General features: G+C 36.6%; 1 protein-coding gene across 1 annotated transcript in view; it reads left to right on the forward strand.

The window, feature by feature from the left end:
* Positions 1-22,734, forward strand: part of LRRC8C (leucine rich repeat containing 8 VRAC subunit C) — a 93,351-nt gene that overhangs the window by 45,767 nt on the left and 24,850 nt on the right. The window contains exon 2 of the mRNA XM_049772203.1: positions 10,563-10,704. Coding sequence (XP_049628160.1) covers positions 10,567-10,704 — 138 coding nt within the window. The 5' untranslated portion in view covers positions 10,563-10,566. The remainder of the gene's footprint in view (positions 1-10,562; positions 10,705-22,734) is intronic.

The raw sequence follows: 22,734 nt of genomic DNA on the forward strand, positions 1-22,734 counted from the left end.
ACTTACAATAAGGATAATGAGTATTTTTTCATGTGTTTGTTGTTGGCCATTTCTGTGTGGTTTGGGGGAAAGTGTCTGTTCAGCCCTCCCCAAATTGTGATGGGTGTTTGTTCTTATTTTGGCTTGTTGAGTTGAGTAAGTGATGACACTCTCCAGTGGTGCTCACGATCTGGGTGCCTCTCCTGCCAATACTTGGCCCCATGGTTTTGGTGCTTGGGGCTGCCCCACTGTGCTGCTTAACCCAAGCACTGCTGGGGTGGGGCAGAAGATGAACATGCAGTGCCAGGGATTAACCTTAGTGCCTCTGCATGCCAATATGTACTCAAGCCCCTTGTCCTATCTCTCTGGTCCCACAAGTTCTTATATATATATATATATATATATATATATATATATATATATATATATATATTAGGAATTAGCCCTTTATCAGATATAATATATGTGAGTATTTCAATCAGCAGAATTGCCTCTGTTTTAATGGTAGTTTTTTTTACTGTGCAAAACATAAGAATAATTCTTGTTCCTCACTATTACCATCCTTGAAAAAAAACAGTTAAATCTCAATTTGAATATTTTCCAAATAATAACTATAACTGGGTCATTAGTTTAACTTGACATCATGGAAATATACTCCGAGATATTCATAAGTACCCATCAGATTGCAAATTCATTTGGCTTATTTTCATATTTTCTGAATCTAAAGTTCTAGTTTTTTGAAACTGTTAGGAGGCAATAGCCTAAGGATCATTAAAATGCATGATACTTTTTTTATTAATATCTTTATTTAAACACATTTATTACAAATATGATTGTAGTTGGGGTTCAGTTTTGTAAAGAATATCCCCCTTCACCGATGCAACATTTCCACCACCAGTGTCCCAAATCTTCCTCCTCCCCACCCCACCCTCACCTGTACTCTAGACAGGTTTTCCACTTCCCTCCTTCATTCACATTGTTATTATAGTTCTCAGTGTAGTTATTTCTCTAACTGCACTCACCATTCTTTGTGGTGAGCTTCATGTTGTGAGCTGGACCTTCCAACCCTCCTCTCTTTGTCTCTGAAAATTACTGCAAAAATGTCTTTTATTTTTCCTAAAACCAAGATGAGTGAGACTATTCTGTGTCTATCTCTCTCCCTCTGACTTATTTCACTCTGCATAATAGATTCCATGTAGATCCATGTGTAGGAAAATTTCATGACTTCATCTCTCCTGATGGCTGCATAATATTCCATTGTGTATATGTACCACAGTGTGAATACCACTTTTAACGTATTTATTGTTAAATATAGACATGAAAAAGAGTTGAGTAATCTATTGAAAATATATTTCTTAGTATATTAGTAAAGTATTAATTGGCAAATTTTTTGTTTCTTAATATATTTGAGTTTCTTTATGTACATATAACAGTAGATTATAACTATATTAAGAGCTGAAGAGTGAGGGGGTAAGATTTGATTCAAAGTCATACATCTCTGTTAAGTCTGTTCCTTGGACATATCCCATAATAAATAAAACTTAGCAACTGAATAATCTCTTTTGTACCTTTCAGGGTCTCACATTTTAGAACCTTATTTTTAAACTAACATATTTCTGTAGCACAATATAATTATAGTTTTCTTCATTATATCCTTCTACAAATATTTTATCATTATATATTATATTGTATAACAAATATTTTATCATTATACATTATATTGTGTATCACTACTACAAAGTAAAATATAATCTGGTCCATACTGTCACAAAGCAAAGATTTTTTTTTCATATTATTTGAAACTGTGGCCTATTTATTTTTTTAAAAAAAATCTTTCCACCTTTACACTGGTAGAGGAAAGGAAGTTTGTTTTGTAATTGAGTCTTTATCATATCTTGATAACTTTATTTGATTCATAGAGCCTTTAGGTACCATTGAGAAGACCCCATAAATAAATCATGGATTTTCTCTGCTCTTTATTTTCCCTTATCTAGTGGATATTAACTTGGAGATGTCAGGTCATGAGTGAATGCAGATAGGAATCTGTATTTAGCATAGATCTATTAAAAGAATAGTGACTAGACGCACTCACTGGAGAAATAGACGAGTTAGAAAAAAGGACCACACACTGAGCATTGGGCATTTCAATTTAGAGATCAGGGAGAAGATAGAGGAATTAAAGAATGACCAGCCAAAGAAAAGAGGAAAATGTAAAAGTTATGCTGTTCTGAAAGCCGGGTAAAGAATGATTGGATTATTCAAATGTTGCTGAAAGTGAGGTGATACCTGAGAACTGACTATTGAGTTAGCACAGATAAATAATAAATGTGGATTTCTTCATGTAAGGAACTCATATTTCATAGACTCAGGAATCAATGCACTTTTATTTCATTTTGGTAAGCAACCACTCACCATGATAGTAATTGGGTTCCATGACATGGTTATGTTATCATTTGGAATTGATCCTTGTTTCCTTATGTGCTGTATGACTGTTTTATGTTAAGGTGATGTGGTTTTCTAACTACCAGAAGAATATGCAGCAAAGCAAATATTAATTATACTGACCTGATCAGAAAACATTGTTAGCAAATATTTGGCATCAAAGTGGAATCATTTTATACTCTGATTAAAGTAATGATTTAATATTTAAAGCAAATGCTTTCTCTATAATTAATTCTGGAAAAGATATTAAAATGCTCCTGAGAGAAGTTACTGTTTCAGTGGGAGCAACTAATTTTACCAATATTCTCTATTAATGGATTTTATGATACATTTTTGAGAGGTGCAGGTTTTTGAATAATGGTACCATAACATGACTTACTGACAAATAGTTTCAATAGAACTATTGCATATAGTTACCTACAAAGGATACAGACACAAATATACATATGTATATAGTGCATTTAATACAAACATTTATATATTTGGGAGACCAAAGATAGCTCAAGGGACTGAGTGCAACTTTGCTTTCAGGAGGCCCAGGTTTGATCTCTAGCATTACATGATCCAACAGAACATCAGGACCAAGTAATCCTTAAGCACCAAGCCCAGAGAAGGCCCTGAACACCATGGCTGTGGTGTTCAATAAAGATTTATATTCATATAAACAACAGTACATTTATATTTTTTCTTTTTTTTTAATTTTTATTTTTAATTATGAGAACAAGGGTGCAAAGAAAGAGGACAAGGATATTTATATTTTTTCAAGTTGATACCAGAATCCTTTGATTGAACTTGAAATACCATAGTTCCAGACATATTTAATAAATGAACTGAAATTGTATTGCTAAAAGTTGGAAGGCATTTTATTGCCAGCGGTTGAAAGAAATATAATTATTTCGAAAATAGAACAAGTTTTAATTGACCTAATAGTGCTGATTGATCCTTAGAATAAAAAATAATCAAGTCCAGTAGTTTAGTTAGAAGTAGTTCCTTTAGAGGCCAGAGAGAAAGCACAGCGGTAAGGCATTTGCCTCGCATGCAGCCGATTCAGGACTAACGGTGATTAGAATCCCTTCACCCCAAAATGGTCCCCCATGCCTGCCATGAGTGATTTTTTTGAGCGCTGAGCACCACCGATGTGACCAAAAAAAAAAAAAAGTAGTTAGTTCCTTCAACTGGAAGCAATAGCCCTTTATATTGGCCTCAATCCTTTGGCAACTAGTGATAATGAAAGGGAAAAGAGTGTATTTGTCATTGACTTCCAAAGGTAATATTTGTGAAAGAAGGCTATAGATTTTTTCAATTCAACCAGAAAAATATTTATCCAGATTCTTTAGAGCTTTGGAGTTTTGGGCTAACTCCTCCTTTACCTACTATTCTGCATATATATATATACATATATATATGTATATATATACATATATATACTACATATATGAATATGTAATACAAATGTGCTCTCTGGACATGAACGCATACTTCACCCAAAACTAAAGTGATGTGTTCTGAGAGTTGAGTTATAATGCATATGACACCATAAAATGTTATGTCATCCTGATCCATTGTTTCTTTAATAAGTTTTGTAATCCAGCTTAATAAGCTTGTATCAGTTACTAGGAATGGTAGATAAAACTTAAGTATTTTAGATTTTGTAGGTTTTTTTTTTATTTTCAATATTAGCAGCGGTGCTTACAACGGCAGCATAGCCAAGAACTTAGAGAATCTTGCAATGATGAATGACTAGTCCTTTGCTTTTCAAGAGAAATATATATTCTTTACAGAAAACAGAAAAGAAAATGAATCGGGGCCGGAGAGATAGCATGGAGGTAAGGTGTTTGCCTTTCATGCAGGAGGTCATCGGTTTGAATCCCGGCATCCCATATGGTCCCCCGTGCCTGCCAGGAGCAATTTCTGAGCCTGGAGCCAGGAATAAACCTTGAGCACTGCCGGGTGTGACCCAAAAAACCACAAAAAAAAAAAAAGAAAAGAAAAGAAAATGAATCTTTTTTAAATTAAAGCTCCATGATTTACCAAGTTATTCATAGTTGAGTTTTAGACATACAGTATTCCAGCAATAATCCCATCACCAGTATTAACTTCCCTCCACCAATGTTCACAGGTTTTCTCACATACCCAAAATGCCCTCCTCACTGGCACCTTTTTTATTTTGGTTGTTAAAGTTTGGGTCTGTCCTTCCTTAATACCACTGATGTATCTAAATCCCCCTTGAACTTACACCCTCATTTCTTTTTTTGTTTGGTTTTGGTTTTGGGGTCACACCCGGTGACGCTCAGGGGTTACTCCTGGATATGCACTCAGAAATCATTCCTGGCTTGGGGGACCATAGGGGATGCTTGGGATCGACCCAAGGTCCATCCAGGGTCAGCCGCGTGCAAGGCAAATGCCCTATCACTGCGCTATCGCTCCGGCCCCAGACCCTCATATTTCTTATCTGTCTTTATCTTCCTACCTCCACAATTTCTTTCCTTTTCCTCGATATACTCTGGGCCAAGGATAATTTAGGCATTCCCTCCACCCCATTTGTAGCATTGCATTCCTCATGCTGTTATATTAACTACCACATTTAAGTGATATTCTGTATTCATTCTTCTCCTGGCTTACTTTATTTAGCATACAGCTAAATAAATAAATAATAAATAGATAACGAATAAATAAATAATTCTGGTAAAATCTTTTAGTTCCATCTAAGTTGCAGCAAACTGCATCATTACATCATTCCTTCTAGCTGTATAGTATTCCATTATGAATATATACCACATCTGTTAGTATATTAGTGGATCAACATGTTAGATCCATCCATCTGTTAACTTCAGTAGTTTTCAGTGTGATTCATGGAACCCTGGGAATCCAAACCTTTTTGTTTGGGCTACATATGGAGGTGCTCAGGATTTACTCTTGGCTCTGTGCTATTGAATCAATCATTGCAAACCTTAGGGACCATATGCTGCTGGAAATTAAGCCCAGATCAACCATATGCAAAGCAAGCACTTTATCCTAAGTACTACCTCTCTAATTCTGAAAATCTAAACCTTTTGAGGAGTCCATTAGCACAAAATATTTGGGGGTGGGGTGAAGAGATTGTATATCAGATAGTTCAGAAATGGACTTGCATGCTGCTGACCTGGGTTTAGTTCCCAGTACCCCATATGGTCCCCTGAGCCTGCCAGAAGTGTTCCCTGGGTGTAGAATCAGAAGAAAACTCTGAGTATAGTCAGCTGTGACACAGAAACAACCTCTTAAAAATATTTAAATTCTGGGACCGGAGTGGTAGGGCATTTACCTTGCTGACCTCGGATGGACCGCAGTTCAATCCCCCAGGGTCAGATATGGTCCCCTAAGCATCTGCTTTGCCTTACGCTAGCCTAGGACAGACCATGGTTCGATTCCTTGGCATCCCATATGGTCTCCCAAGCCAGGAGTGATTTCTGAGCACATAGCCAGGAGTAACCCCTGAATGTCACCGGTATGGCCCAAAAACCAAAGAAAAAAAAGAAAGAAAGAAAGAAAGGAAGGAAGGAAGGAAGGAAGGAAGGAAGGAAGGAAGGAAGGAAGGAAGGAAGGAAGGAAGGAAGGAAGGAAGGAAGGAAGGAAGGAAGGAAGGAAGGAAGGAAGGAAAAGAAATGAAAACTTTTAATTTTAATTCTGTTTTTTATTTTCTTTATATTGTTTGTTTTTTCTTTAAAGGTACAAAAGCAGTAATGAGTAACACTTCTTGGCATAAATCAAGATAGAGGTGCTAGACAGTAGTGAAGAGATTTTATTCATTGTTGGTACATGTTTTCAACTTTAAAAAATATGTACCACTCACCATCCTTATTGAAGCAGCAAAAATTATTTTAATAACGCTACACTTGAGTACATATTGAATCAATTAACTCTGTCATGAAGAAGAACCCATAAAACACTTCTACTTTCAAAATGAACTTCTTACTTGAATTGAACTAGTTATTTTATCATATTGCATAATGTCTCTTTGAATAGAGCAAATTATTATTCAGACTTGAGCATGTGGAAAGTATTTTCACACAATGAATAAAGTAAGCCCGACACTTCAAGGAAAATAACTGATATCTGCTGCCAGAAATAAAATCAAGACTTTCAAGTGATGATTAGAATCTTGGAAAACTTGTATCGACCACTGATTTGTTAGCTTTCCATTGCTTAAACAAATTTTTCTGATGAAAGTTATAATACTAATGAATATGATTTTTTAAAATAAGTTGTCAACATTGCAAAGATCAGCATAACTCAGTTATTCAATGCTTTCCAGATGACCAGTGCATGGTGTTTTCTATGCTTTGGTAAAATAGCCACTTGAAGTGCAAAATAGATGGACGAATTTAAATATCAGGGACTTTGAGAAGATTTTTTAAGATTTTTATTTTGCAGTTAACCTGGTCAGTTTGTTATGTTGCAAAATGTTAATAGCTATAATTTTATGAAAAGATTGAAATGAGTCTCCCTTTTTCAACTGTATGCTCTTGGTTCACAAGTGAATTCCTTTTCGAATGACCCCAATATTTACTGTGCCAGGGCAGGAGGGGAAAAAACAAAAATACAAAAAGCACAAAACCTTGGTTATTTTATATATATATATACATATATATATATTTTTTTTTACCTTCATTTATTATTGTTAGTATTATTTTTATTTACCTATCTATTTTGGTCGATTTCTCTGTTTGGGTGTGATTATTGAAATCGTTGTCCCCAAATATACTTATTTTTTTTCTCTCTTCTTTTCTCTTTTTTCGTTATGTGCTATGCCATGTTTCTTATTTCAAGACCATGGCGTGTTTTTGGTTTGTTTGTTTTTGTTTCTTTCTTTCTTTTTTTTTTTGTCTATTTTTTGTGGTGCTTATCGATATAGCTGGAGTCCTCACTGGATAATTGACACTTTTTTTTTTTTTTTTTTGGTACTGGTGGAGTGTTTCACCTTCTTTTTCTCCTTCATCTCCCAAATCGATGATGAGAGCCTCTAGAAGGATTCCATCCATTTTTGGAGTATTAGACTCTTACCCCAGTTTATATATCTTCTCTTTTTCCGGCAAAACCATGCAACTTGAACTAGCTAGTCCTGCCTACAGTTAGAGGGGGAGATAAAGGAGGCATCAAAACCAAACAGGTGCAAGACTACTAGGTAGTGGATTGGATACAGAGGGGACCACATATTCTAGCCGCCCTGGGGGTGAGGGAAGAGGAAATGGGAAGTAGGACAAAAACGGAGGTGTAGGGAGGACAATTTGGTGATGGGAATCCCCCCTGATTTTATGTAAATATGTACCTAAAATGTTATTGTCAACAATATGTAAGACACTATGATCAAAATAAAAAAAAAAGTGATACTTGTAAAAAAAAAATTTCTTGAAAACAGCATTGAAATTGTCTGCAAAAGCAGACATGAGAGTTCAGCTTTTATTAAACCAGACATTAAAAAATGTGCAAAACTGCTCAATCATTCTGTTATTCAGTAAATATTTTCATTTAGGAGGAGTTATTTTTTCATCAAAATATAATTTGTTAATATCTAAAAGGTTTATTATTTATAAATGAGGTAATGTAAAATTAAATTTTCTCTGAATTTTATTTTAATGATATAAATGTTGGAAGATATTTATACTCACATAGAATATACTTTTTTGAGATTCTCATAATTAATTTTTTGGAGCATCAATCCTAAGACCACAAGTTTTAGGGTCTCTGCTCTATCTTAGTGTATTCTCCTGGATGTTTCTTGCATCAGAGACCTAGTCTTATTCTTTCAAAGTGTATAAGAACTTAACATGGAGGCAACAACTGAACCTCTCAAAGAACAAATTCTGTACTCAAGTATTCTCTGTGAAGTTGCCAAAGTGCTCCCCAGATTTGAGTTGGACAAGTACAACTCCATGAGTGAGCATATGAATCATTTATTTATATAACAGATATTTGTTCAGCGCTTCTTGTTTGCCAGACATTGGTAAGTGACGGGTGCAAGGCAATATGAGACTAGCTTCTGAAGCAGCATTTGGACTTTACAGTGAATTTAATGCTCGTCTGTGACTGACACTACAACTAGAAAACATGGGTGCAATTAAATTATAATTTTATTTATTATATTTATATTATTTATTGAGGAATAAAGAGCAAGATGTGTCAAGAAAACTTTGAACAAATTTGAAAGTTTAATGACATAGTTATTTAGCTTGTACGACTATGTTAATAGCCTGAATTCTATGTTGTGAGAACATATATGTGCAGAGCATATAGTTGCTATCTCCATGCAGCTTACATCCTGTTATGTAATTAAGAAAGCTGGAATTCAGGGCTAGACATAGGACTCCAGTGGTAGAGCATATGCAGCACATGTGACAGGCCCTGGGTTTGATTCCTGATACTTTTGGTTCCTGAGGTTTCATCTTGATGACCCTGAGTCCCTAAGCTTCTCTATTCTCAGAGTAATCTAGTACTTAGAGCACCGCCACCATGACTTTTCATTTTTCCATAAAAAAAAGTAGTGTTTTGTTAAATAAGGATTGTATCAAATGTCCCACAGATGTCAAGTAGAAAGTTCCCCAGGGACAATAATCTAGATCCTTGAAATTTTCAACACATCAAGGAACAAATCTAAATGACAAAAACTTAGTGCTTAAAAAAACAATAAAAAGGCAAAATTTAATGAATAACAATAGTACTGGTCACCTGTATCCCTCAAATCCCTCAAAGAAGGATTTTGTTTTTATGTAGAGGTGTCCTTAATTTAGTATTAGTGAAGAAAAGATCCATGAAGTAAGCAAAGCCTATAAGAATAAGAAGCTAAGATAGCTTTTCTTTTTTCCTTTTTTTTTTGGGGGGGGAAGGGTCACACCCAACAGCATTCAGGGGTTACTCCTGGCTCTATGCTCAGAAATCGCCCCTGGCAGGCCCAGGGGACCATATGGGATGCAGCTGTCCTTCTGCATGAAAGGCAAACACCTTACCTCCATGCTATCTCTCCGACCCCAAGATAGCTTTTCTTTAATTAGGACTAAATACCAAGGACCTGATGCAGAGTGACCCAAAAATGGCAAAGGAAGAGAAATGTTTGCTTTGGTTCTCAATGACCTTATCTCATGTATAAGATAAGATAATTTTCTTCTCACCGTAGCAGAGTATTTCACTTCAATACTTGGTAGTGGAGTGCAGATAGATAGATGAAAAAAAGAAAAGGAAAGAAAGAAACAGGGAGAAAAGAAAAGAAAGAAAGAAAAAGAGAGAAAGGGAGGGAAGGAAGGAAGGAAGGAAGGAAGGAAGGAAGGAAGGAAGGAAGGAAGGAAGGAAGGAAGGAAGGAAGGAAGGAAGGAAGGAAGGAAGGAAGGAAGGAAGGAAGGAAGGAAGGAAGGAGAAAGAAAAAGAAAGAGAGAAAGAGAGAAAGAGAGAAAGAGAAGAAGAAAGAAAACAGGGAGAGAGAGAGAGAGAAAAGGAGAAGGGAGAAGAGGGGGGGAGAGGGGGCGAGAGGTGGGGAGAGAGGGAGGGAGGGAAGGATCCTTCCTCTGTTGGAGGTGAAATTCAAAGAATGCCAGAAACAAAGAAATCAATTCACAAACACTGAGATTTGAAGGTTTGGGATAAAGAGACCAGAAGAAAGTGAAGTACTTTCCAAGCACCCTTATGTGGATGAACAGCACAGCCATATCCTGAGGAAGCCAACCAATGCTTCACAAATAGGACTCAGTAAATAATTAACACAGACCAGTGTTAAAGATTACACTTTAAAAGTTTACAACAATAATTAAGATGTTAAGATAATTTAGTGAAAACCTTTTAAGGCTAGGCCTTACTCTTTCTAGAATCTTGATTTTTCTACTTTGGGGAAGGGACAACTGAGGAAATGAGGGAGTTTTCTGCCCATGGTTTCTCTGTTCCATGAGAAACATGAAGAGCAGCTTGCTGACAGTTGGTAATTAGAGACTTGCCTTTTCCATGCAAGGCTCTTATGGTCCTAACTGATATACCTTCAATCAATAGCTTATTCCAACCCTGATTTACCATGGCAGTTGCTGGACTTCTTCAGCCTGGTGTTACAAATGGTAGAGCAGATTTTCAGATTATTTTGACAGAGCATGTGAACAATGAATTCACCAGTACCTTTCCTTCCCCAGAAACATGATTCCAGTGACAGAGTTCCGGCAGTTCTCTGAGCAGCAGCCTGCCTTTCGGGTGCTGAAACCATGGTGGGATGTGTTCACCGATTACCTCTCAGTGGCCATGCTGATGATCGGTGTGTTCGGATGTACTCTCCAGGTAAGTGCCCCTATTCACTGGAAAAGGAACCAGAGCAAGAACAATTGGCTGTGGGATTTTTAATCAGATAAATGTCAGATGATCTTCTCTACTTAGTGTATGGTTATTGTAGCTATGGCAGAATTGAAAATGCTTATTAAACTCAACTTTAGTCATGACTAAATATGGTACTTAGAAGATATCAACTATCCTAATAGATAAATATGGTACTTGGAAGATGTTAAATAGCAATAAACTACAGAAGATTAACATTTTATATCATTCATATCAAATGAAGCCCCTTGTCTTTTAAATTTGACTTTATAGTTAAGTAGAACAAATTTTTCTGTGGTACTATTTATATTTTTGAAATATTTTTGAAAGAATATTTTGAGATATCATTATTTACCCCAAATATTTTATAAATTATATATAATATGAATAAATTTCTTGTAAAGTTCTGTCAGTGCCTTGTATATTTTGGATGTTAGCCCCTTATCTGATGGGTATTGAGTGAATAGTTTCTCCCACTCAGTGGGTGGCTCTTGTACCTAGGTAGTATTTCCTTTGAGGTGCAGAAGCTTCTCAGCTTAATATATTTCCATCTGTTTATCTCTGCTTCCACTTGTTTGGAGAGTGCTGTTTCCTCCTTAAAGATGCCTTTAGTCTCAATGTCATGGAGTGTTTTTCATATGTGTTGTTCTATATACCTTATAGTTTCAGGTCTGATATCAAGGTCTTTAATCCATTTGGATTTTACCTTCATACATGGTGTTAGCTGGGGGTCTGAGTTCCCTTTTCTGCAAGTGGCTAACCTGTTGTGTCAACAGCACTTATTGAGGAAGCTCCATAAGGGGCTAATATCCAAAACATACAAGGCACAGACAGAACTTTACAAGAAAAAAAAATTTAATCCTATCAAAAAATGGGGAGAAGAAATGAACACTTTGTCAAAGAAGAAATACAAATGACCAAAAGGCACATAAAAAAATACTCCACATCACTAATCATCAGAGAGATGCAAATCTAAACAACTATGAGGTACCATCTCACAGCACAGAGATTGGCGCACATCACAAAGAATGAGAACAAGCAATGCTGGCGGGGATGTGGAGAGAAAGAAATTCTTATTCACTGCTGGTGGGAATGCCGTCTAGTCCAACCTTTATGGAAAGTGATATGGAGATTCCTCCAAAAACTGGAAATTGAGCTCCCATATGATCCAGCTATACCACTCCTAGTGATATACTCTAGGAACACAAAAATACAAGACAAAAAATCTCTTCCTCATACCTATATTCATTGCTTGCTATTTACAATAGCCAGACTCTGGAAACAACCAAGATGCCCTTCAAGAGATGAATGGCTAAAAGAAACTGTGGTACATATACACAATGGAATATTATGCAGCTGTCAGGAGAGATGAAGTCATAAAATTCTCCTATACATGGATGTACATGGACTCTATTACGCTGGGTGAAATAAGTCAAAGGGAGAGAGATAGATATGCAGCATAATCTCACTAACTATGGGTTTTAAGAAAAATAAAAGACATTTTTGCAATAATTCTCAGAGACAAAGAGAGGAGGGTTGGAAGGTCCAGCTTACTACATGAAGCTCACCACAAAGAATGGTGAGTGCAGTTAGAGAAATAACTACATTGAGAACTATCCTAACAATGTGAATGAAATGAGGGAAGTAGAAAGCCTGTCTAGAAAACAGGTGGGGTTGGGATGGGGAGGGGGGAGATTTGGGACAGTGGTGATGGGAATGTTGCACTGTGAAGGGGGGGTGTTCTTTACATGACTGAAACCCAACTATAATCATATTTGTAATCAAGGTGTTTAAATAAATATATTAATAAAAATAAATTTATGTATTATATTTATTTATTATTATATTAATAATATATTGTTTATTATAATATTTATTTATTATGATTTTATTTATAAATATATTTTATCCCATCTTAAATAAAACATATCTCAGTTAGATGTTTTCTTATGAACACCATACACTCAAAATTGAGATTTTTTTTGTGGGGGGAGGACTGATATATTCTTCTGTATTCTTTTATTCCTCAGTCTTAAACTAGCAGATATTTTCCTTAATATGTATGATTTTGGAGGGCGGGTATCAAGTAACCCAGCTGTTCCCAGGGCTTACTTCTGATTCTGTCCTCAATGATTTCTTCTGGTGATGCTGAGGATCCAATTGTCTCTGCCACATACAAGGCAAGTGCAAGGCACCATTCTTTGAGAGCCTACTTTGCCTTTTTTTGGGGGGGGAGGGGGTGAATAATATCCTTCAGTGCTAGCGCTTACTTCCAATTTTGTGCTTAGGGATCACTGCTGGCAGTGCTCAGGGGACCATATAGGGTACCCTGGATTGAACTCAAAGTAGATGTTTGCAAGGCAACTTCTTTTTTGTTTTTTGTTTTTTGGGCCACACCCGGTTGTGCTCAAGGGTTACTCCTGGCTATCTGCTCAGGAATAGCTCCTGGCAGGCACGGGGGACCATATGGGACGCCAGGATTTGAACTAACCACCTTTGGTCCTGGGACATCTGCTCGCAAGGCAAACATGCCACTGTGCTATCTCTCCGGCCCCACAAGGCAACTTCTTATTTGCTGTTTTATATATCTGACCCCAAAAGGGCCTTCATTCTTTGAATCCTATATAACTAAGTCCATTTCTAGAAGAATACTAGGAAAACTGGTTTTCATAAAGGGTTGTATTATTCTTTAGTGGTGGTTTCCACGAGGCACAGAGGAGAAGAGAGGAGGGACAAATTACTTGGGATAAATAAGAGAAATGGTAATGATTGTATTAAAAATTAGAGAACCAGATGGAGTTATACAGGGAAAGAGCCAGAGGTGGAAGTACCAGATGAGGATAGAAAATGATAACACGATTGATTTAAGACTTGTAACACTGCAAAATATAAAGTGCTCACAGGATCACTCCCTTTCTGCAGAAGAATTTGACTTTTATCTATATTATATTGCTCAGTTTCCCAGGAGACCTGATAAATGTTGACCACGGTTAGTAGGCAATATTGCTTATTGTGTAAGTAACTTGTAGTTGGTCAAATATATTTGGGATGAAAGTATGATAAGTGCCTTATAGGAACCCATACCACAGGACTCTATAATTATGGTGGCATTTGTATAGAATAAGGTACCAGGTACCATGAATGATGGTGTATATTGAGTTACAAGAGATATTAGTTCCTTTGCTGCATATTGACTTTAAGCACGGTGGATCCTGAATCTACCTATAGTGAGTCTCTTTGCCTTGAACCTTGAGGTGATAGAGGAAGAGACCTTCAAGGATACATGAGAACCTCTACTCTAAAGTTTCCCCAAGGGAGAAAGCCTTATGCTACCTTATGGGCAATTTGACCTTCCAATCCTGAACCATTGATTCTAGAACTAAATAAGATTTATGATCCTCTTATTAGTCTAAATATTGAGATGTATTTAGAAGACCACTGCCAATCAAATCTCCAATGTTGGCTACTGTGGATTATGCTGTAAGCATTATAAAAATAAAGATTGTATGACCAAATTTGGATTTGTGAGACACAAAGTTAAAGAATTAATTTTCTGAATTTATTAAATTAAATTAAATTAAAATTTTAATATTAGATTTCAAAAATTACCTGTGTTATATTTGATATTTAAGCTTTCAACTTAGAGTAAGCATTAAATAATTAAATATTATATACTTGCTAAAGAAAGTAAAACCATCCTATACAGTGTTCATATGTATAAATGGAAGTTTTCTTTAATATCTTAAAATCTTAGTTTGATTGTTTATAAATAAATAATTCTTTGTGAAGCTCAAATTCCTTTCACATTTTCAAAGTTATATTGCAACAGTTGATAATTCTTATACCTTGATTTTCTGTTTGTGAAATGAAAGTGAAATTACTCCTTATTTACAAAACAAGTTAATTACCAGAGTTTGAAAACATTAACACAAAATCCAAAGTAGGTTTAAAAGATCATTATGTTATGAGAAAATAGTAATCCAATAGCTTTTTTATTATTTTATAAATTGCTTCTTCCAATAAAAAATGGCACTTATCAAAATAACAGTTTATTCCTAAAAGGTTGTATTCAAATTGGTTAAGTATAACCAAAATTTTGAAAATAGAGGAATTTAAAGAAATTTATTATATCAGCCAATGGGTCATTGATTCTTTTTCTTCTTTTAATCTTCATCTCCTCCACTTCTCCTTTTCTTCTTCTTTTCTCTTACTCTTTCTCCTACTCCTTTTTCTCCCTCTTTTCCTCCCCACCACCTTCTTCTCTGTTTTGTGTTTGTTCCACACCCAGTAGTGCTCAGGTCTTACTCAAGCCTCTGTGCTCAGCCCCTGGTAGGGAGGGCTCTGGGCACAAAGATGGGATAGTGGGAAATGAACCCACTTGGCCTGCAAGGCAAGTGCCTTACCTGCTATATTATCTCATTAATTCTCTTTCCCGTTTTTGATATAAAAGAATTAAAACCAACACTCTTCTCTTAGTCATCTGAAAAATATTTATTCATTCTTAAGCAAGTAGCTATTTTCAAGGCTGCTAATGGAATAAGAACATGTGTAAAAGCACATTCCTTAGATTGGATCAGTCCATGTAAGAAACAAATACAAGCTCATTGTAAACCAGGAGAGTGAATGCATCCCATTCCTGTACAGTCATGTACTCTCAAGGATCAGTCATGTAAACACCTAACTCTGCTATAAACAACACTATTCATAAACTCAACACACTCAATAAAATAGACCAGATCTTGAAAGGTCAGCACGTTGCTTCCTGGAAAAATAAGATTGCTTTAGATCTCCACTCTGTGACTCCAGGTTATCTTATTAAAACCAAATCCAAAACAGCCCACAGCAGACCAGCCATTACCAAATATAGAATAAACAGTTAGAAACCAGAAACAGGAACTGGAAGATGCAAGCCCCCTGGAGCCCATGGGGACTTCTCTGTGACTGTAACACAGGAAAGACATTTCCTGCTTTCTGAATCAGAAGGAAAGAATAGACTCAGTGATTTGAAAACACTGACAAAAATTTCATGCAAACTTAACTCAGTCAACAGAGGCAAACATATAATCAGCCACACTAGAGAGAAGAGTTTGGGGGCATCTAAGTGTCTTAGAGCCAGTACCCCCTTTGATTCTGGATAACCAAAGAGGTTATACTAATATCAGCTTCTTTAATTTAGAGCCATTAATGTCAGTTCTATGACATTATGCAGAATCTCAGAAAGCTTGCTGGTAAGAATCAGACTTTAAAAAAATTCATTTTGTATATTTTTTGAAGAGGGTAAGATAGAGGATAGCATTAAGAATTAAATCCAGGGTCTCACACATGCAAGGTAAGTTTTCTACTACTGAGCCACATCCCCAGCCTATACAGTAGTTCATCTTGATCATGTTCCTGTTCAATATCTTCTTCCTTTCTACTCGTCCTCTATTTCCTTATTATATAGACTTATTTTTAGTCACATCTAAATGTCTAGATAAAGGCTCAGAAGTCTTTATTTAGGTCTGTTGTTTGAAGTTAAATTCAACACCATCCTTTTTTTTCTGTTTTTAAGACAGTTTATTTATAATTTTATTACAAAATATTTTTCCTAACTTCTGAAGTTGAATTTTTAATTAATATCTTTATTTAGACACCTTTATTACAAATATGAATGTGGTTGGGTTTCTGTCATCTAAAGAACAACTCCCTTCACCAGTGCAGCATTCCCATCACCAATGTCCCAAATCTCCCTCCTCCCCACCCGACCCCCACCTGTACTCTAAACAGGCTTTCTATTTCACTTATACATTATCATTATTAGGACAGTTCAAAATGTAGTTATTTCTCTAACTAAACTCATCACTCTTTGTGGTGAGCTTCCTGAGGTGAGCTGGAACTTCCAGCTCTTTTCTCTTTTGTGTCTGAAAATTATTATTGCAAGAATGTCTTTCATTTTTCTTAAAACCCATAGATGAATGAGACCATTCTGCGTTTTTCTCTCTCTCTCTCTCTGACTTATTTCACTCAGCATAATAGATTCCATGTACATCCATGTATAGGAAAATTTCATGACTTCATCTCTCCTGACAGCTGCATAATATTTCATTGTGTATATGTACCACAGTTTCTTTAGCCATTCGTCTGTTGAAGGGCATCTTGGTTGTTTCCAGAGTCTTACTATGGTAAATTGTGCTGCAATGAATATAGGTGTAAGGAAGGGGTTTTTGTATTGTATTTTTGTGTTCCTAGAGTATATTCCTAGGAGTGGTATAGCTGGATCGTATGGGAGCTCGATTTCCAGTTTTTGGAGGAATCTCCATATCACTTTCCATAAAGGTTGAACTAGATGGCATTCCCACCAGCAGTGGATAAGAGTTCCTTTCTCTCCACATCCCCGCCAACACTGTTTATTCTCATTCTTTGTGATGCGTGCCATTCTCTGTGGTGTGAGGTGGTACCTCATAGTTGTTTTGATTTGCATCTCCCTGATGATTAGTGATGTGGAGCATTTTTTCATGTGTCTTTTGGCCACTTGTATTTCTTCTTTGTCAAAGTGTCTGTCCATTTCTTCTCCCCATTTTTTGATGGGATTAGATGTTTTTTTCTTGTAAATTTCTGTCAGTGCCTTGTATATTTTGGAGATTAGCCCCTTATCTGATGGGTATTGGGTGAATAGTTTCTCCCACTCCGTGGGTGGCTCCTGTATCCTGGGCACTATTTCCTTTGAGGTGCAGAAGCTTCTCAGCTTAATATATTCCCATCTGTTAATCTCTGCTTTCACTTGCTTGGAGAGTGCAGTTTCCTCCTTGAAGATGCCTGTAGTCTCAATGTCCTGGAGTGTTTTGCCTATGTGTTGTTCTATATATCTTATGGTTTCGGGTCTGATATCAAGGTCTTTAATCCATTTGGATTTTACCTTCATACATGATGTTAGCTGGGGGTCTAAGTTCAATTTTTTGCAAGTGGCTAGCCAGTTGTGCCAACACCACTTGTTGAAGAGGCTTTCTTTGCTCCATTTAGGATTTCTTGCTCCTTTATCAAACATTAGGTGAGTGTATGTCTGGGGAACATTTTGAGTATTCAAGCCTATTCCACTGATCTGAGGGCCTGTCCTTATTCCAATACCATGCTGTTTTGATAACTATTGCTTTGTAGTAAAGTTTAAAGTTGGGGAAAGTAATTCCTCCCATATTCTTTTTCCCAATGGTTGCTTTAGCTATTCTAGGGTGTTTATTGTTGCAAACGAATTTCAAAAGTGCCTGATCCACTTCTTTGAAGAATGTCATGGGTATCTTTAGAGGGATCGCATTAAATCTGTATAATGCCTTGGTGAGTATTGCCATTTTAATGATGTTAATCCTGCCAATCCATGAGCAGGGTATGTGTTTCCATTTCCGTGTGTCCTCTCTTATTTCTTGGAGCAGAGTTTTATAGTTTTCTTTGTATAGGTCCTTCACATTTTTAGTCAAGTTGATTCCAAGTTATTTGAGTTTCTGTGGCACTGTTGTGAAAGGGGTTGTTTTCTTAATGTCTATTTCTTCCTTATTACTATTGGTATATAGAAAGGCCATTGATTTTTGTGTGTTAATTTTGTAGCCTGCCACCTTGCTATATGAGTCTATTGTTTCTAGAAGCTTTTTGGTAGAGTCTTTAGGGTTTTCTAAGTAGAGTATCATGTCATCTGCAAACAGTGAGAGCTAAAGAAAACCAATATTAATTTCATGATTATTAATATTTTTAATTTATTTTTAAATTTTATTTTAGGTCATATGATTGACAGTATTATAATGAAGAGTTTATGCATAAAATGCCTCCACAGAATGTCAGCTTCCCTCCACTATTTCCCCTTGTGCATGATCTCCTTCCTCCCAACCCAGCCTAGTGTACCATATGGTTGATCAGTAAAGAACAGAGACTGAAATCCTTTATCTGAGGTCTGGGGTGGAGGTATGACTGGCCTATACTTGAAAGGATCACTCTGGACAAGAACTGGGTGCTAAAAGGAAATAAAGTTATATGCATATTGACCAGTAAGTAACAATATTGCAAACCAAAGTGTCTAAAAGGAAAAAATGGAAGACAGAGAGAAAAGAAAAGTATCTGCCACAGAGACAGACAGGAGGACAGGAGGAAAACTAGGGATATTAGTGATAGAAAATATACACTCTGAAGGGTGATGAACATTGTATGACTGAAATTCATTATGAACAACTTTGTAACTGTTTATATCAAGGTGATTCAATTGAATTATTTATTTATTAAAAAAAAGTTGAAAGGAAAAAGAAAACAGACCACAGATAATTAAAGAATTACCACATATGAAGTTTCAATACTTTACCCTTTTTCAATGTATCATGATTTTGAATATATGCAATACTGTTTGTACTTAATACAGTTTTATAAACTATTTCATAAAGTATTCTAAAATGATAAAAAGTTTTTATGTATTTTCAAAGACCTCAGCAGCTTCCAAGATACTGTTTTTGGCATATGCTAAAAGCATCTCATTAACATGTTCTCACTGAAGTAACCTGGCATGAATGGGACAGTTCATTCCTTTAACCTCAGAGCCAAAAACAGTTGTGGTGTCCACCGGAATCCAAATGTCCATTTGGAAGTTTCTAGCAAAGGAAAACTATGGGTTTTTAGTATAACAGCACTTCATTTTTGTGGGCCCACACCCAGAGGTGCTCAGGGGTTATTCCTGGCTCTACTCTCAGAAATCATTCCTGGCTTGGGGGACCGCATGGGATGCCAGGGATCAAACTCACATCTGTCCTGGGTCAGCCATGTACAAGGCAAACGCCTGTGCTACCACTCCGGCCCCAACAGCACTTCTTATTTGTAGAAATAAAATGATGTTTAATATTAGTTTAATATCAATATAATACAATTAATATAAAGTATATTGATGTTAATTTAATATAATAGCAAGTTCAAAACTAGTTTTTCTAAGATGCAAACTTGTGCTAACTACAATATTGGTGTATTTTTATTTTGTACTCAATTGAACTCAGTGATTATTTTTGACTTCGTGTTTAGGTACCAATCCTGTCAGGCTTGGGGAACCATATGGGGTGCCAGAAATCAAACCCCTGTCAGGCATGTGCAAGGCAAGCACCCCACCTCTGATATCATCTCTCTGCTTCTCTGGGGGTCAGTTATTTTAAAACTGGTTTGCCTGTCTCTATTTAAACTTTACTACTCCTTAATAACTAAAATTATTTAGTCACTTGTAATATGTGGGGTCTCAGCTTGCAGTTTCACACAAGAAATCAGACAGTTACTCGAAAAAATATTTTTCAGCCAGAGGGTGACAAGCAGCTTGTTGGATCTTTCTGAGTCAGCAAAGTTTTTTCTGCCGTTTTCTCCTACCACTTTTATTAGCCAGAGTTTAACATAAATCAGGGTTGATGTAAGAGTACTTGTGCTAATTAACTCAGAAATTGTGAAAGGAAAAAATAAAGTGATTTTAAAGGTGCATGACAACAGTCACTCTGTTATTCAGAACTAGCCTTAAGTCCATATATATTTATTTATTTGGGAGAGATATTTGTACTATGTATTAGACCCCCCAAGATGTTTAATGATTAGAAGAAATGTTTCCTTTGTATAGCTTTTTGTATGTCTATTGGTTAGTCATTTAGTTTCAATTTTCTATACAAATATTGTGTCCCAATAAAAAAGTCCATCAACTGTATCATCATTTTATATCATAAGAATCCTTATGTACTTACTACAAATACAAAACTTGGATTGACTTTTATAGTTTCACCTAGGTTGAAATGTACTCATTTTTAAAGTTGTATCTTTCCTCAAACCATCAAACAGAAAATATGAACTCTTCTATATGATTTTCATCAAAGTGTATGACTTTTCTGAACCTTAATTTTTCAAAGGAAACAGCATTAGCTTTGTTTGCATTTAGATTTATTGTGGAGCGGTGGGGTAGGGAAGGATAGTAAAAATAGAACATGCATTATTTTTAGTTTATTTTTAGCTGCAGACTTTAAATACTCCTTTTTCCTTGGGACCTTCCTATGTAGTCATACATTTAATCAGTTGGGTCTTTGCCAAACAGATTGAGAGCTAAGATAAGGACAAAATGCCCAGTTTATCTCCCATTGCTAATGGATCTTTTGTCAGAGAACCCACCAGGAACTACAAAGAGAACAAAATCAAGTGAAAACATTTCAGGATCTAAGCTCTGGTCCCAAATATACTCTCAGGAGTTTACTAGTTAAACTCTATCCTGTGTGCTGAACTGAACTTAAGTCACTGTAATTACTGGAGTCAAGCATCTGCAGGCCCAGATTACTCTCAGAACCTTCAGAAAGTGGTAGCAAACAGCACAAGAGCTTCTTCAATCTCTTCCATGCCCTTCAGTTTCTGCCCATCCATAGTTGTAAGAAACAGACAAAAGAGGGCTGGAGCAGTGGCGCAAGTGGTAAGGCATCTGCCTTGCCCCATGCTAGCCTAGGACAGATCATGGTTCGATTCCTTGGCATCCCATATGGTCCCCCAAGCCAGGAGTGATTTCTGAGCCCATAGCCAGGAGTAACCCCTGAGTATCACTGGGTGTGGTCCAAAAAGCAAACAAACAAAAAAGAATCAGAAGAAAAAGGGAAGAGATCAAGAAAGTGATCTTTTGTTCTTCCTAAGGCAAAGAAAAAAACTGTCAGCTGAGTTTCTCGTGTCCTATGGAGTGTGGCCTCCTCATATCACATCTATTCTCAATGACAACTTCCCAAAGTCCAAAAAAGGTGTCTAGAAGGACCAAGTCCAATAGAGAAAACCCCTCTATATGCACTCAGAGCCTTGGACCCTTTCTGAGAAGGAACACCAAGCTCTAATATGTTGCTTCTTGTTACTATCTCTGCTAACCCACTTTCTCCCAGAAGTAAGGACCAACAAAGAAGAGTTGTGATTCTCTCTTTCAGAAATCAACCGTGTAGATAAGTCAGAAACAAAAAGAAACTGATGGGGTCGGAGAGGTGGCACAGGGCGTAAGGCATCTGCCTTGCACTCGCTAGCCTAGGATGGACCGCAGTTCAATCCCAGGTGTCCCATATGGTCCCCCAATTCGGGAGCGATTTCTGAGCGCATAGCCAGGAGTAACTCCTGAGCATCACTGGGTGTGGCTGAAAAATAAAATAAAACAAAGAAAGAAACTGATAACTGAAATTTACCCAACATGGTAAACACTCTATTTGCTAAGACTGTAATGAACCTCTCTTGTCCATATTAATGCTTTTGCTGGACAGCCAGCTTAGCTTCCAAAAACCATGATGATGGGGGAAAAACTCTCATGCCAGGCATCATGCCTAAATAACTAATACTTTAAAAAAAGCAAATAAATAGTAATAAATAAATAATAAGTAACTGATGCTAGCAAGCCCACTTTACTCTGCAAAGAGCAGAACAAGAGTGAGGCCACTGCTCTGCGGCTGTGCACTTCTAGTCCTTGAATCCCAACACAACATGTAGAAAACACCATACTACAAGCACAACAATGGGGGAAGTAACGCAGGCCAACACCATACAAAGAAAATGAAGATGGCAGTTCTGATGACCTGAAAAGTGCCAGCCACCTATTCAGCCTCTCAGATAAGGAGTTTAGAGAAGAAATATGGAGGATCCTCATAGAACTTAAAGGAAGTATGAAATGAATTGAATGAACCACAAATAAGAATCAAGAGGATATGAAAGTAGAAATGAGAAAACTCCAAACTGAAATAACAGGACTGAAAACCTCAGTAGATAAAATGAAAGCCTCACTGGAAAGCCTCTCCAACAGAGTAACTGCTGAGGACAGAATCAGTGAGCTGGAAGATAAGATGCATAACAATATGGTGATACAGGGGCCAGAGCGGTGATGCAAGCAGTTAGGTGTCTGCTTTGCACAGGCTAGCCTAGGATGGACTACGATTCTATCTCCCAGCATCCCTTATGGTCCCCCAATCCAGGAGTGATTTCTGAGCACATAGCCAGGAGAAACCTTTGAGCGTCACTGGGTGT

Source organism: Suncus etruscus, chromosome 4 (genome assembly GCF_024139225.1).
Source record: "Suncus etruscus isolate mSunEtr1 chromosome 4, mSunEtr1.pri.cur, whole genome shotgun sequence".
NCBI lineage: Eukaryota > Metazoa > Chordata > Mammalia > Eulipotyphla > Soricidae > Suncus > Suncus etruscus.